This window comes from Panthera leo, chromosome B1 (assembly GCF_018350215.1).
Source record: "Panthera leo isolate Ple1 chromosome B1, P.leo_Ple1_pat1.1, whole genome shotgun sequence".
In the NCBI taxonomy this organism is placed as follows: Eukaryota; Metazoa; Chordata; class Mammalia; order Carnivora; family Felidae; genus Panthera; species Panthera leo.
The window spans coordinates 174,825,350-174,840,978 of NC_056682.1; the positions used below are offsets into that span (position 1 = coordinate 174,825,350).

The 15,629-nt window shown below is 34.3% G+C and overlaps 1 protein-coding gene across 3 annotated transcripts in view; it reads left to right on the plus strand.

Moving 5' to 3' along the window:
- Positions 1 to 15,629, plus strand: part of ARAP2 (ArfGAP with RhoGAP domain, ankyrin repeat and PH domain 2) — a 213,979-nt gene that overhangs the window by 122,917 nt on the left and 75,433 nt on the right. For all 3 annotated transcript variants that reach the window (XM_042936649.1, XM_042936650.1, XM_042936651.1), the window contains one exon: positions 14,860 to 15,023. In XM_042936649.1, the coding sequence (XP_042792583.1) occupies positions 14,860 to 15,023 (164 nt within the window). The remainder of the gene's footprint in view (positions 1 to 14,859; positions 15,024 to 15,629) is intronic.

The window sequence follows — 15,629 nt, forward strand, 5'->3', positions numbered from 1 at the left end:
TTGTTAAACTTGTCAATGACAGATAAAATTGTGGCTTTAGGAAGTAAAACAACTCTCAATTATTCATATTGATGGCATATAGATAGGGTGAATAATTGAAAGAGAGAGAAACCAACTCTAAGTTTAACTTTTTGTTTTGTTTTGCTAGTAATATCTTGCAAGTCGTAAATAAATTTAATAAATAAATTTCACATCTTTCCCCTATCCTTGTCTACCTTTGATTAAAGTGCCAAAATATATTAATATTTCTTAAAGAGAGGAGGAGAAAGAACCCCCTGAATTGGAAAAGTTCATAAATTGATAATCATCTACTGAATATAATCAGTATTTAGATATATATTTTAATCTTCACGGTGATTTTATGTACATAGCATGAGTGTCTTTATACAGAAAAATATTGCAATAATAATTTGCACACACACAGCATTTTTGCTCTAAAAATCTCTAAACAGAAGGTGTTCCAGATGGTGTCACTTTAATGTGTATTCTTTGTATACTTTAAAAATTGTTATTTTGGAAAATAAAGCTTTCTTGATTACACTTAAGGGTTTCTGGCCTACTATTTGGTGATATTATGGGGACTTAGACTCTGCTTTTCTTTTATGCCTTAGTCAGAATTTCTTTTTGTGAAAAAAATTATGTTTTTGAATGTCTATTATTAGTGAGTGTTCTGGACCATGAGGTCAGAAGGCATTTTCCTGGACAGTAGGTTATATATCCACTTTAACTGGAATGTTCAAAACATCCTTTTCTTAAAATGTGAAAACTGTTTCTGCACATTAGCCTGCACTTTTGCGTATGTTTTTCTGATGAATAAGCCATTCTGTTGACGATTTTCACTTTATATAGCTACATGCCCATTTGTCAAAGACACCTATTATTAAGCTTTTACTGAAAGGTTGTTGGTTATAATGAATACCTTATGAATAACTCAGATATGTTATCAGAAACAAAAGGCTGACATGTTTCTTTGTTTTTGGTTTAGTTTGTTTGTTTAGATTTCTTGGTTGACCTATAGTAAAGCATAATGCACTTGATGGCTCCCAAGCCTGACTGCATTCAGTTTTTAATGCAAATTCCTGACATAAAGAAGGTAACCCTGGAGAATAAACACTTCATCAATACATTCCACAATTATGGAACAGATTACTTTTCTCATTTTCAGAGATTAACACTCTGAGTTTTAGATTCTTATTTCATATCAATTTATTACATATGATGTTTTTTTTCCCTCCTTGAATTGTATTTTGCAGCAGCTGATATGTTAGCAATACTCTGGAGGGTGAATTATCTTAAAGTGGTTTCTAAATTGTGCATGTAATTGCAAATTAAATAGTAGCCGATTGCCCACAATATCAGCTTGACTGCTTTTGTAACTTACTGAGGATTTAATTCCTACAGATAGTTTAATCTGAATGTTGCCAAGACAAACAAGAGATTCTATTCCCTCACCGCCCCCACAGGTTTTGCAAAAAGAAAGAAACTATTCAAATTTGTATTATAAAGTTATTTTTTTAAATAGAATTACAATAAAGGGAATGCATCACTATTTAACACAAGCTAGATTTTAAAGTATATATTATTTGCTTCAAAAGTTTCTTTTACTTGGTTTAAAGCACCTTCCATATACTAGATAAGGTTAATGAACAAGTAAATGTGGTAATATCTGAAAAGGTACCAAAGAATGAGAAGATTGCTGCTCAAGAAATGTGGGCATGGTAATAGTTTTTTTTTTTTTTTTTTTTTTTTTTTTTTTTAAGAGAAGTATATTTAACTAGATTTAGACTACGTAGGACTTCGGTAGGAAAAAATGAGGGGGCTAAGACACTAAGGTATTCTAAGTGGTGGAAACAGTAAGTTCAGAGGAATATGGCTAGGGAAGAATTTCAGTGCAAGTTGGCCTTGACCTTGAGTTCCTGAGGAGGAAGTGTGAACCAATAAACTCGGAAAGATAGGTTGATACCATCTTAGTATTATCAGCTAAATGTGATTAATAACTTGGCTTGTTCTGGAAAGGATTGCATGTTCTTTACAAGGATACAGAAGATGTGTTTTTTTTTTTTTTTTAAGATACTTTAAAACTTAAAAAAATACTATTGTTAAAAGTGTGAATTTTGATTTATTCTGCAGCCAGTGGAACACCATTAAAAGTTTTAAGCAGACTTGAAACAAGGCTGTTTCTCCCATTCCTTTAGGTGATGCCTTATAGTGTGCAGAGATGAGATTGAAAAACTGGAGCTTTTGCTTTTCCTGGGGAATTAGATGCTTTGACACATTTTACTGAACTGTTGGCTTCAAAAGAAACAAGATATTTAGAATAATGTTTCTTCCTGCATTGTTTTTGTGACAGTCTCTTTATCTGCAGATTTTCTTAGCAATTGTTTGCTTGCTTCTCACTAAACTTCTGTCCTTAATGCAGCAAACTCCTATTTGAAGGTTGGGGGAAAAATACTGTATCTCCACAAATTAAAATGAGAGAGATTTATGGACGCAATGACTAAATAAAATTGCCAGACTCCCCTTTCTGTCTACGAGGAAATATGGAATGGAACATGCCCTCCCATTTCAAACAACCAGAAAACTGGGTGACATATATGAAAGTATTTTCAAATGTTGGGACAATAAGCATTCCGGGATTGTGATTACGGAGAGAAGGGAAACAAACAAAGTAAGATTTAAGGTCAACTTGTCTTTTTTTTTTTTTTTAACCTGTAGGCACTTTTCAGTCTATTCACTCTGCCCAGGAGTGGGCAGACCAAAACAGAATGTGGTGTTTTTGCTACATTAGAAGGGTAGAGAGGGAGGGGAGTTTAGGAAATCTGTAGTAGCTAAAATTTTCCAGAGATAGTATCAGAACAGAGGAACATATGGAAAAAAAAAAAAAAAAGTTTTGGAAATCCTCATAGAAGTTTCCTTCCACCTTTGGCTCAGTACTAATCTGGGTATTTGTAGGGTGAGGTTCCCAGAGGCTAGGCAGAAACCGCTCCCATGGTAGTATGAATTGAACAACTCCCAGAACTTAGACCACAGTGGAGTATGTTCACATTCTGTCCAGCTAGGTTAGACCTCATTAAACACACAATTGGCAAAGACCTCAAAAAGGTAACACCATAGAATTAAGGTTAATAGGTTAAAGTTAGATTTATTTTTTACCTTATTACTAAGATTAAAAATAGATCTGCAAAGCATCAGGTTCTCCACAAGTAATTTAGTCGCCAGGTGTCAAACAGGCAAATGATACCAAAATAAACATCAACATTCTGTAAAAGAAGACTACAGTCCTGATACTCAGCACTCATAATATCTAGTGTATGATTAAAATTGCTTGTGTTGCCAAAAAGCTGCAAATCAATTGATAGGAACAGACCCAGAAGTGAGAAAGATAATGGAATTAGCAAAGACTGTAGATAGTGATTATTGAATATTATAAATATATTCAGAGATGCAAAGGAAAACAAACATAATGAAGAAAAATGGGTAATTAAAAAAGAAGCAAATAGATTATCCTTCTAAAGCTGAAGGATACGCTATCTGAAAAGAAAATTTCACTGGATCAGCTTAATGCACGAGTAGGTTCTACGTAAAAAAAAGATTGATGACCTTGAAAACATGACAGTAGAAACTATCAAAACTTAAGCACAGAGAGGAAAAAGACTAAATAAAATCAACAGAATCTCCATGACCAGTGGGGCAATATCAAGCAGTCTCATGTAAATGTACTTAGAATCCCAAAACTAGAGAAGGGAAAGAAGTTAAAAAATCTTTGTAGAATTATGGGCAAATATATGAATTTGATAAAAACTATGAGCCATATATGTCCTACGACCAGCATACCTCAAGCATGATAGAGGCGATCCAACCACATCAAGAGATACAACATAATTAAATTTCTGAAAACCATTGTCAGGAAAAAAAAATCAAGTGCTGAGAGGTCGAGAGGCTTCAAAAGAAAGTATAGGTGACAAAAATGAGGGTGTCTCATCAGAAACAGTGCAAGCCAGAAGACAATATATCGAAATATTTTCAAGTGTTTGGGGAAAAACAAAACAGCAGTTAAAAAAACCTGACAAAATTAGCAAACCAGCAGCTGTTAACCTAAATACTAAATTTAGCAAAAAAATATCTTTCAGAAATGACAACTATATAGTTTTTTGTTGTTGTTTGTTTTGTTTTTAAAGAGAGAGAATGTGAGTAAGGGAAGGGGGAGAGGGAGAGAGAGAATACTAAGCAGGTTCAATGCCCAGCATGGAGCCCAACATGGGGCTGGATCCCAGGATTGTGAGATCACGACCTGAGCTGAAATGGAGAGTTGGATGCTTAGCCACGCGGGCGCCCTAAAATAAACTAGTTTTGACCAAACAAAATGCTGATGTATTCTACAAGACTTAACTATTTTTATTAGAGTGTATATGTGTAAGATACCCTATTGTTCAGTCATATCTGTGTGGCACGTTTGCCTTTTAGTTGTGTTTAAAATTATTTATGTAAATGAATTTATTTTTTATACAGTTAAGTTTATTGATTTTATTTGTGAAGACAGTCTGGTTTTTAGCAGTAGACCAGGCTCATATGTGATAGTCTACACTTTGTGGCTTTTGTATTGCAGTTTTGAGAAAATTGTTTTTGTAAGTCCTGGGGCTTGGTTTATAGGTCTTACTGAACTGTCTTGATTCATTATAGGATGTAGGAATGTTTCTTTATATGACCTTGAAATGCCCTTTAAAATTTATGTTTGAGGAATGGACAATTAGAACTCTATTATAGAGTTCTTCAAAGTAACTTTTCAGATTTTCAAGATGTAAATGAAATATTCCTCTGGGATCCTAGAAATGTAAAAACATTGTTTGATATTAGTTGGGATTACAGAGTCGGCTAGGATTTGTGTTGAAAATGTCTTTTGATGCTTCATTCCATGTACACAGAGTTTAGCTAAGCATCACAGAGGAAAGTTGTTGAACTGATGCTATTAAATGTCACACATCTACTTCACGAGATGCTGTATTTTAGGATTCAGTCTTTGACAGGTTGACTTGGGAGCTAACTTGTCATTACTTGTTCTACCCCTCACTAGTTCACAAGGAGACAGCTAAACTTGTCATCATGGGATTTCTTCTGACTAGAAAGAAAATTTAAAGTTTGTAATGTGCACAGTTGATGGCAGAATTACACTGGTATAGAAGGAGGGTTGTTGCATTTTGGATTTCTTTCCTTGATTGCTGAAATAACTCACCCACAGCACTTGTTTGTTTATAAGCAAACAGTACCAAATATTTTGTAAATATTTTGAGTTTGATTATCAGTAAAAAAAAAAAAAAGTTAAATATGAATCAACGAAAGTTTAAAGTTCTCTCTTTACCTAAACTCTTTTTAAATTTTTTTTTTAACATTTATTCATTTTTGAAAGTGAGAGAGACAGAGCATGAGCGGGGGAGGGGCAGAGAGAGAGGGAGACACAGAATGCAAAACAGGCTTCAGACTCTGAGCTGTCAGCACAGGGCCCAACACAGGGCTCAAACTCACGGACCTCGAGATCATGACCTGAGCCGAAGTTGGACGCTCAACCGACTGAGCTACCCAGGTGCCCTGACCTAAACTCTTGAATTTAGCAAATCATAATTTCAATTGTCTACATAATGTATTGGCTTGATATTTCTCAGGGAATTTACCCAATTTATATAGTTTCAGTTAGACAAATACACCCAGCAATAGAATGCTATTGAGCTAAAGATGATGTAAGGTAAACGAAAAGGCTAATTAAATAAAGCATGTCAGCAATATAACAGCAAGTGTCTGGTTTCTTCAAAAAGAAAATTATAGAAATAGGAGGTCGTGGCTGCTGTGGTGCTGTGGAACATAGAAACAATAGACACAGATGTCAGGGAAGAAATAGTAGTTATAGCAAGTTCAGAAGAGGTGAGAAGTGTGTATAAGGTACTGGTAACTTTATCTTCTTAGAGAAACATTTATAGAAAAGAAACTGGAGGAAAGAAAGGACTTTTATTTGCTTTTTAAATTAGGGCCAGTGAATTATCAGGAATGTAAAAGATGACCTCCCACCCCCAATAAAAGAAAAGAATAACCTAGTGTTTATGCACCTCATTTCTTTCTCTTTAGGTTGAGTCCAAAGGAGCCCCATCAGAGTTTGAAATCAAGATTAAATAGTTCTGCTCTGGTATAAATATACTTTTAAATACATCAGTGATTACTTTTAACTTGTGTTTCAATTCAAATTTTATATCCAGCAATAGGATTTTAAAACTATTATGTACCACTAAATGCTATGCACTATGCTAATGACCAGAAATCCAAAATGCTTTCTTCCTTGCTTGCCTGTGCAAAGTTTGGATTCTAACAGCAAAAAACATTTACACACAGAACAGATAGTATAATAGAGGACAAATCAGCTATTCATAATTAGGAAGGGACACGTGTACTAAGTATTGGGACATTAAGCATAGAGTGTCAGGGAGGGTTTCCTGGAGTACAGTTCAAGGAGGATGGGAGTAGCCAGCCAAGAGCAGGAAATATTTATTGTAATAAGATATGAATTTTTAAAGTGTGTCTTTAGTGTAGGAGAATGGAAGAGTTGGAGGGGAAAATATAGGCCAGATATGAAGACCCCTTAGTCATGAAAATTCCAGAGCTGTAGAAGGGAAATGATGAGGAAATGATGCCATTGGCTTTGCATTTGTCAATTTATTTTAGATTTTTAAATTGAGGTGTAAATGATAGGTAATGTTAGTTTCAGGTATACACATAGTAATTCAAATTTTTATATATTGTGAAGTGATCACCACCTTCAGTCTACCATTTGTCACCTTCTAAGATTATTACATATCAGTATAGTCCCTGTGCTGTACATGGTATCCGCATGTCTCATTTACTTTAACTGAAAGTTCATACCTCTTACTTGTACTTAGTTTGTACCCTTCCGCTGTTTTGCCCATCCCTTCACCCTTCTCCCCTCTGGCAACCACCAGATTATGCATTGTATCATTATATCTAGGAGTCAGTTTCTGTTTTGTATTGTTTCTTAGATCCCCCATATAAGTGAAATCATATGATATTTGTCTTTCTCTGACATGTTTCACTTAGCACAATACCATCTAGATCCACTCATGTTGTCACAAATTCTTTCTTATGGCTGAGTAATGTTTCATTGCATATATATACACCGCTTCTTTATCCATTCATCTGTTGATGGACACTTGGGTTGCTTCCATAACCTGGCTCTTCTAAACAATGCTGCAGTGAACATAGAGATGCATATGTCTGTTTGAATTAGTGTTTTCTTTCTTTGTTTTTTTTTTTTTTTTATTTTTGTCTTTCAGATAAATGCCCAGAAGTGAAATTGCTGGATTGTGTGGAATTTCTGTTTTTTATTTGTTGAGGAATCTTCATACTGTTTTCCATAGTGGCTGCACTGTTTTACATTCCTATCAGATGTACATGAGGGTTCCTTTTTTTTTTTTTTTTTTTGTATCCTCATCAGCACTTGCTATTTCTTCTCTTTCTTTGATACTTTCCATTCTGACACATGTGAGGTGGTATCTCATTGTGGTTTTGATTTGCATTTCCCTGATGCTGAGTGATGTTGAACATCTTTTCATGCGTCTGTTGGCCATCTGACTAATTTCTTTGTAGAAATGTCTACTCATGGGGCGCCTGGGTGGCTCAGTCGGTTGAGTGTCCGACTTCGGCTCAGGTCGTGATCTCGTGCTTTGTGGGTTCGAGCCCCACGTCGGGCTCTGTGCTGACAGAGCCTGGAGCCTGCTTCAGATTCTGTGTCTCCTTCTCTCTCTGCCCCTCCCATGCTCATGCTTTGTCTCTCTCTGTGTCTCAATAATAAACGTTAATTTTTTTTTTTTTTTTTTTTTTTTAAAGAAATGTCTATTCAGGTCCTCTGCCAGGTTTTTACTTGGATTGTTTGCATTTTTTTTTTTCCTCTGCTTGAGTTGTGTGGATATTAACCCCTGTTGGTTATATAATTTGCAGGTTATCTTCATTTTCTTGATGGTTTCCTTTGCTGTACAAAAACTTTTTAGTTTGAAGTATTCCTGTTTATTTTTGCTTTTGTTGCATCTTGCCTGAGGAGACAGATCCAAAGAAATACTACTATGACCATTATCCAAGAGCTTACTTTTTTTCTTTTTGGTATTAGTTTTCTGCTTTCTGGTCTTAGATTTAATCCTTTAATCTATTTTGAGCTTTTTTTTGTGTTTTGTTTATAGCGTAAGAAAGTGATCCAGTGTCATTCTTTTGCATATAGTTTTCCCAATACCATTCATCAAAGAGCTCTGTTGCATGTTTTTGCCTTCTTTATTGAAGATTAAATAATTATATAAACATGGGTTTATTTCTGGACTCTATTCTGTTTCATTGATCCATGTGTATTTTTAATGCCTGTATCTTACTGTTTTGATTACTGTAGCTTTAGAATAGTTAGAATGTAAGGAGTGTGATACTTCTAGTTTTGTTCTTCTCAAGATTGCTTTTGCTATTCAAGGTCTTTTGGGGCCCATATAAATTTTAGGGTTATTTTTTCTAAATCTGTGAAAAATGCTTGTTGGTATTTTGATAAGGATTGCGTTAAATCTGTAGATTGCTTTGTATAGTATGAACATTTTAATAGTATTCTTTCAATCTTTGAGCATGGTATCTATTTCCATTTATTCATTTCATATTTGGTTTCTTTCATCAGTGTCTTAGAGTTTTAAAAATACAGGTCTTTCACTTACTTGCTTAAATTTATTCTTAGGTATTTTATTATTTTTGATGCAATTGTAAATGGTATTGTTTTCTTCATTTCTTTTTCTCATGGTTCATTATTAGTGTATAGAAATTCACAGATTTCTGTATATAAATTCCAGATCTCTCAATTTTACTAATTTATTCTATTTTTTTTTTTTTTTTGGTGGAGTCTTTAGGGTTTTCTGTCCATAGTATCATGTCATCTATAAATGGTGACAGTTTTACTTCTTTCTTTGATTTAGATGCTTTTTATTTCTTTTTCTCATCTGATTGCTATGGCAATGGCTTCTAATACTATTTTGAATAAAAGCGGTGACAGAATTCTTGTTCCTTATATTAGAGGAAAAGGTTTTATCTTTTCACCATTGAGTATGATGCTAACTTGGGTTTGTTAAATATAGCCTTTATATTGAGGTATGTTTCCTCTAAACTGACTTTGTTCAGAGTTTTTATCTTTAATGTATGTTGAATTTTGTCAATTGCTTTTTTCTGCATTTATAGAGATGATTGTTATTTTTTGTATTCTTCCATTTGTTAATGTGTCTCACATTGATTGATTTGCAGATATCAAACTGTCCTTGCATACCTGGAATAAATCCTATTTGATCATGGTGAATGATCCTTTTAATTATATTTAAATTCAATTTTATAATATTTTGTTGAGGATTTTTGCATCAGTGTTCATCATCAAAGTTGATAACGATATTCTGGCCTTGTGGAATGAATTGGAAGTATTCCTCTTAATTTTTTTTTTCTTTTTTGGAAAGGAATTGCAAAGGATATGTATAAACTCTTTTTTTTTAAATGTTTGGTAGAATTCACCTGTGAAGCCATTTGGTCTTGGACTTCTGTTTGTTGGGAGTTTTTTTGATTACTGAGGTTAAGTTTTGTTACTACTAATGGGTCTGTTCAAATTTTCTGTTCCTTCTTTAGTCTTGGAGATTGTACATTTCTGGGAATTTATCCATTTTTCTAGGTTTTCCAATTTGTTGGCATATCATTTTGCATAGTAGTCTCTTATAAGCCTTTGTATTTCTATGTTATCTGTTGTAACTTCTCTTTCATTTCTGATTGTATTTATTTGAGTCCTCCTGCTTTTTTTTTTCTTGATGAGTCTGGCTAAAGGTTTATTAGTGTTTATCTTTTCAAAGAACTGACTCTTAGTTTTATTGATTTTTTTGTCTTTTTAGTTTTTATATCATTTATTTCCATTCTGATCTTTATAATTTCCTTCTTTCTACTAATATTGGGCTTTGTTTATTCTCATGTTTCTAGTTCCTTTAGGTGTAAAGTTAGATTGCTTACTTGAGATTTTTTCTTATTTCTTGAGGTAGGCCTATATTGCTAGAAACTACCCTCTTATAACTGCTTTTGGTGCAAGTTACAGATTTTTTACTGTTCTGTTTATATTTTTATTTGTCTCCATGTATTTTTTTAGTTTCCTCTTTGATTTCATCATTAACTCTGGTTGTTTAGTAGCATGTTGTTTAGCCTCTGTGTGTTGTTTAGCCACTTTTCATGTTGTAATTGATTTCTAGTTTTATACCACTGTGGTTGGAAAATATGTCTGAAATGATTTGTCTTCTTAAATTTATTGAGACTTGTTTTATAGCCTAACGTGATCTGTTCGAAGAATGTCCCATGTGCACTTGAAAAGAATATTTATTCTGTTTTTGAGTGGAATGTCCTGTATATATTTATTTTTTTATTATTTATATTTTAGTTAATATACAGTTCAGTATTGATTTCAGAAGTAGAATTCAATGATTCAACACTTCCATACAATAGCCAGTGCTCATCACAAGTACTCTTCTTAATGCTCATGTGTATATCTGTTAAGTACATCTTCTGTAATATGTTGTGGAAGGCCTATGTATCTTATTGATCTTATGTCTGGATGATCTATCCATTGATATATGTGGGAGTGTTAAAGTCCCTTACTATTATTTATAACTGTCAATGTATTACTGTCAATTTATTACTGTCAGTTTCTCCTTTATGTCTTAATATTTGCTTTTTACACTTAGATGTCCATATGTAGGTGCACAGATCTTTAAAAGTGTTACATCCTTTTGTTGAATTGATACTATTATCATTATGTAATGTTTTTTCTCTATCCCCTATTACATTTTTTGTTTGTTTTAAGGTCTGTTTTGACTAATGTAAGTATTGCTACTCCAGCTTTCTTTTTATTTCCATTTGAATGGAATGTCTTTTTCCATCCCTTCACTTTGTGTGTCTTTAGATCTGAAGTGAGTCTCTTATAGGCAACATATCTATAGGTCTTTTTAATAATCCACTAACTGTCCCTCTTTGTCTTTTGATGGGAATATTTAGTTCTTTTACATTTGAAGTAATTATTGATAGATATGTACCTAATGCCATTTTGTTGATTGTTTCCTGGTTTTTTTTGTTGTTGTTTTGTGGGTTTTTGTAGTTTTTCTGTGTTCCTTCTTCTTTTGCTCTCTTCCCTTATGATGAGATGACATTCCTTAGTGTTCAGTTTGTATTCCTTTTTCCTTAATTTTTGTACATCTGTTACAGATATTTAGTTTGTGGTTTCCTTGAGGTTCATATAGAATATCTTTAGTGTATAGTAGTTTGTTTTAAGTTAATAGTCATTTAAGTTCAAGGATGTTCTAAAAGCACTGCATTTTAACTGCCCCCTCCTGATACATTTTATGTTTTTGACATCACATTTTGCACGTTATTATTTTGTGTATCCTTTGACTAAGTGTGTAGTCCTAGATAATTTTACTACTTTTGTCCTTTAACCTACATTCAACAACCCACATAGATACGTTCTAGCTATGTGGGTCGTTGATCTACTTTATTCTATGTTTACCATTACCATTGATATTTTTTTTCTTTCATAGTGTTTAGTATCTAGTTATGGCCTTTTCTTTTTATTTAAAGAAGCCCCTATAACATTTCTTATAAGGCTGGTTTGGTTTTGATGAACTCCTTTAGGCTTTTGCTTATCTGGGAAACTTATCTCTCCTTTAATTCAGAATGATAATATTGCTGGGTGTAGAGTATTCTGGTTGTATTTTTTTTTTTTTTCCTTTCAGCACTTTGAATGTATCATATTCCCTCATGACTTCCTTATGTAAAATTTCTGTTATAAAATTAGCTGATGGGGTGCCTGGGTAGCTCAGTTGATTGTCTGACTTGATTTTGGCTCAGGTCATGATCCCAGGGTTGTGGGATCCAGCCCCGCATTGGGCTCTGAGCTGAACATGGAGCCATGGAACCTGCTTATGATTCTCTCTCTCTCCCCCTCTCTCCCCCTCTCTCCCCCTCTCTCCCCCTCTCTCCCCCTCTCTCCCCCTCTCTCCCCGCTCCCCCTCTCCTCCCTCTCTTCCCTTCCCCCTCCCCCTCTCTTCCCTCTCTCCCCCTCTCCCCCCCTCCCCCCCTCCCCCTCCTCCTCCCTCCCTCTTTCTCTCCTCATCCCCCTCTGCTCCCCAGCTCATGCTTGCTCTCTCTCAAATAAAAACATAAATTAAAAAAATAAATAAAATCAGCTGATAGTCTTGAGGGAGATTCCCATGGCATGTAAATAGTTGTTTTACTCTTGCTGCTGTTAAGATCCTCTCTTTAATTCTTGACACTAGTTATAATGTATCTTGCCATGGGTCTCTTTGAGTTCATGTTATTTTGGAATTTCTGTTCCTGGCCTTGGATGTCTTTTTCCTTTACCAGGTTGGGAAAGTTTTCAGGCATTATTTCTTCAAATAGGTTTCCTGTCCCTTTGGCTCTTTTTTTTTTTTTTTTTTTCCCTTCCTCTGGGACCCCTTTGATTCAAGTGATCGTGTACTTGATGTTGTCCCAGTGGTCCCTTAAGCTCTGCTCATTTTCAAATTACTTTTTCTTTTTGCTGTTCTGATTGCATGATTTTCATTCCCTGGTCTTCCACTCTCCTGCATTGATCCATTCTTCTGCATCATTTAGTATGTTGATTCCTTCTAGTACTTTTTATCTCACTTATTATTCAGCTCTGATCTTTTTTTTTTTTATATTTTCCATCTCTTCATTGAAGTTCTAACTGTGTTCATTCAGTCTTCCTTTGATTTTTAGTGAACATCTTTATGAGCATCACTTTGAGTCCTCCAGGTCCAGTGTCATTCAAAGCCATTGTTTCCTTGTTTATTTTCTGTTTAGATTATCTGTCAGTTGTTGTAAGTGAGGTATTAAAGTCCCTATTATTGTTATATTACTGTCACTTCCTTTATGTTAGTTATTGTTTTATATATTTGGGTACTTCCACATTGGGGGCACAAATATTTACAATTGTTAGATCTTCTTGTTGGATTGTCCCCTTTATTATGATGTAGTGCCCCTCTTTATCTCTTGTTACAGTCTTTGTTTTAAAGTCTAGTTTGTCCAGTGTAAGTAAATATTGCTGCTCCAGCTTTCTTTTGACATCTGTTTGTGTGATAAATGTTTCTCCATCCCTTTACTTTCCATATGCTGGTGTCTTTAAGTCCAAAGTGAGTCTCTTGTAGGCAGTATAATGATGGTTTTTTGTTTTTTTTTTTTAATCTGTTCTGATACCCTATGTCTTTGGATTGGAGGGTTTAGTCCATTTACACTGAGGGTGATTATTGATGGAAATGTATTTATTTCCATTGTATTACCTGTTTTGTTGTGGTTTCTGGAGATTTTCCCAGATCCTTTCCTGTCTTTGTCACTTTTGGTCTTTGCTTTCCACTCAAAGAGCCCCTTTTAATATGGCGTGCAAAAAGCTGGTTTAGCGATGTGACCACTACTTTGAACTCTTTATCTGGTGGACTGCTTATCTCTCTTTCATTTAGTTCTTTTTCTGAGATTTTGCTTTGTTCTTTTGTTAGGAACATATTCCTTTGTCTCCTTATTTGGCCTAACTTCCTGTGTCTGTGTATTAGATGGATCAGTTACACCTCCCAGTCTTGAGGGAGATTAGTTTTGCATATTAGATTGTCCTGGAAGTCCTGAGGAGTGAGTATTAGAGACACGGAGAAGTAGGAAAGGAAACTTATTAGGAAGCATTTTAGTGACCTTAAGAAGCATTGTAAAAACTTGAAATCAGACAATGTCAGAATGAAGAGAAGGCAGAGTAAATATATCCAGGAATGGAAATCAACAGAATTCATGTGGCAGTAATGTGGTTTGGGTGGAGGCAGAACCAATCTAAAATTAATTAATCCCATATTTCTAGTGGGATAAGTGGAGGATTATAGTACTAGTCTGATATGAGGAAAGAAAAAGGTTCAAGATAATTGTGACATAGTAAGATGAGGGTGTCCAAAAATTAATATTAATTAGTATTATTGTTTACTTAGTTATTAATATTACATTCGCTGAGTCTTGAAGTAGGTACTATTATTATCCTCATTTTGTCACTAATGAAACTGAGGCCCAAAGAAGGTTGATAACTTGCCCAAGGTCACAAAGGAAGTAAGTGCAGAGTGAAAATTTGAGGTTGGGTAGTGATTACATTTTCTACTCTCTTGACTACTTCATGCTCTTTTCAGTCACATGGAGATATGATCTGTGAGATAAAGTTATAATCTGTTGATAGGGATTTGGGAGTTACTGTCTCTAAGCGAGGGGTGAAACCATTGGCCTGAATGATGAGTCTCTGCAGAGTCCTTAGAGTTCTTGTGAGTGCACTGAGGTTCAAAAGAGGAAATGAGCTTGTGTAGAAATTGAGTAACCAGAAAGATAGGAAAATCTGGAAAGAATTATATTATAAAAAACAAAATGTATTTTTTTTTCTTTTTTAAGAAGTGAAATCATTGACAGTCCTAAAATCTTAAAAAAAGTAGCCATAAAATCTAGTCACCCATGATGCTTGCCAGAGTAGTTTCAATCCACTTATTCAGAAACAAAATAAAGCGGGTCAGAAAATGAAGGGAGGTGAGACCATGAATTGAGAGAACTTTCCTGCACTTCATGGAGAGATGTCACTGTACAGATAAAAGAGATCAAATGGAAGCTAATGGTAGATGGAGAGTTTTCTTCTGATGGATGAGGCAAGATCACATTTATATGGATTTAAAGATACTCTGTCTAGAAGTCAAAATTTTAGAAAAAAATTATAATTTGAAATGCTTTTAAACTTTACAGAACATTATACATCCATGGGCATACCAAGTTGGATTTCACAGTCTGGCATACTGCAATTGAAAAAGCAGCAGGTACAGATGGTAATGCATTACAAGATCAGCAGCTCAGCAAAAATGACGTTCCCATTATTGTGAACAGCTGTATAGCATTTGTTACACAGTATGGTAAGTATTGAAAAGTTTTTATTCAACCCCCAGAACTCATGGTATCATTCTTAGAGTTTTTTAAGTGGTTCCGCCACTGGACTGCATTAGAGCTCTTTATATTTGAAAGTACATCAGTGAAAAATAAAAACATCACCATTCAGCCGAATGCCATTCCTTCTCCCAGTAAAATTTAAATTACACAATGTACTTTTACCATTTTCTTCTTTTACATGCGTAAAAAATTTAAATGCCATATTGAAAGAATCTATATTATAAAATGTATATTAAAAATAGACTGAAGACTTTATTTTTCAGAGGTTACAAGGGTTACTGTAAAGTCTAAGGGAATGCAGTGGGTCGCCTAAACATGTTTTTGGAAGTGGTAAACTGTGGGAAAATATGTGAAAGATTTTTTTGTTGCTGTTGACAAGCATTCAAAGTATGTATATGTATTTATTTCATTCAACGTGCTATTAGTCACATGTTTATATTAAGAATCATGGTTATTCTAATAGTTTTGACTTGATCTTAACAGACAGAGTTTTATGAATAGTTTGCAAGTGAAAAACAATTGGTTGACATACACATGGGCTAACTTCATTTTAAAATAATATGCTATGATAG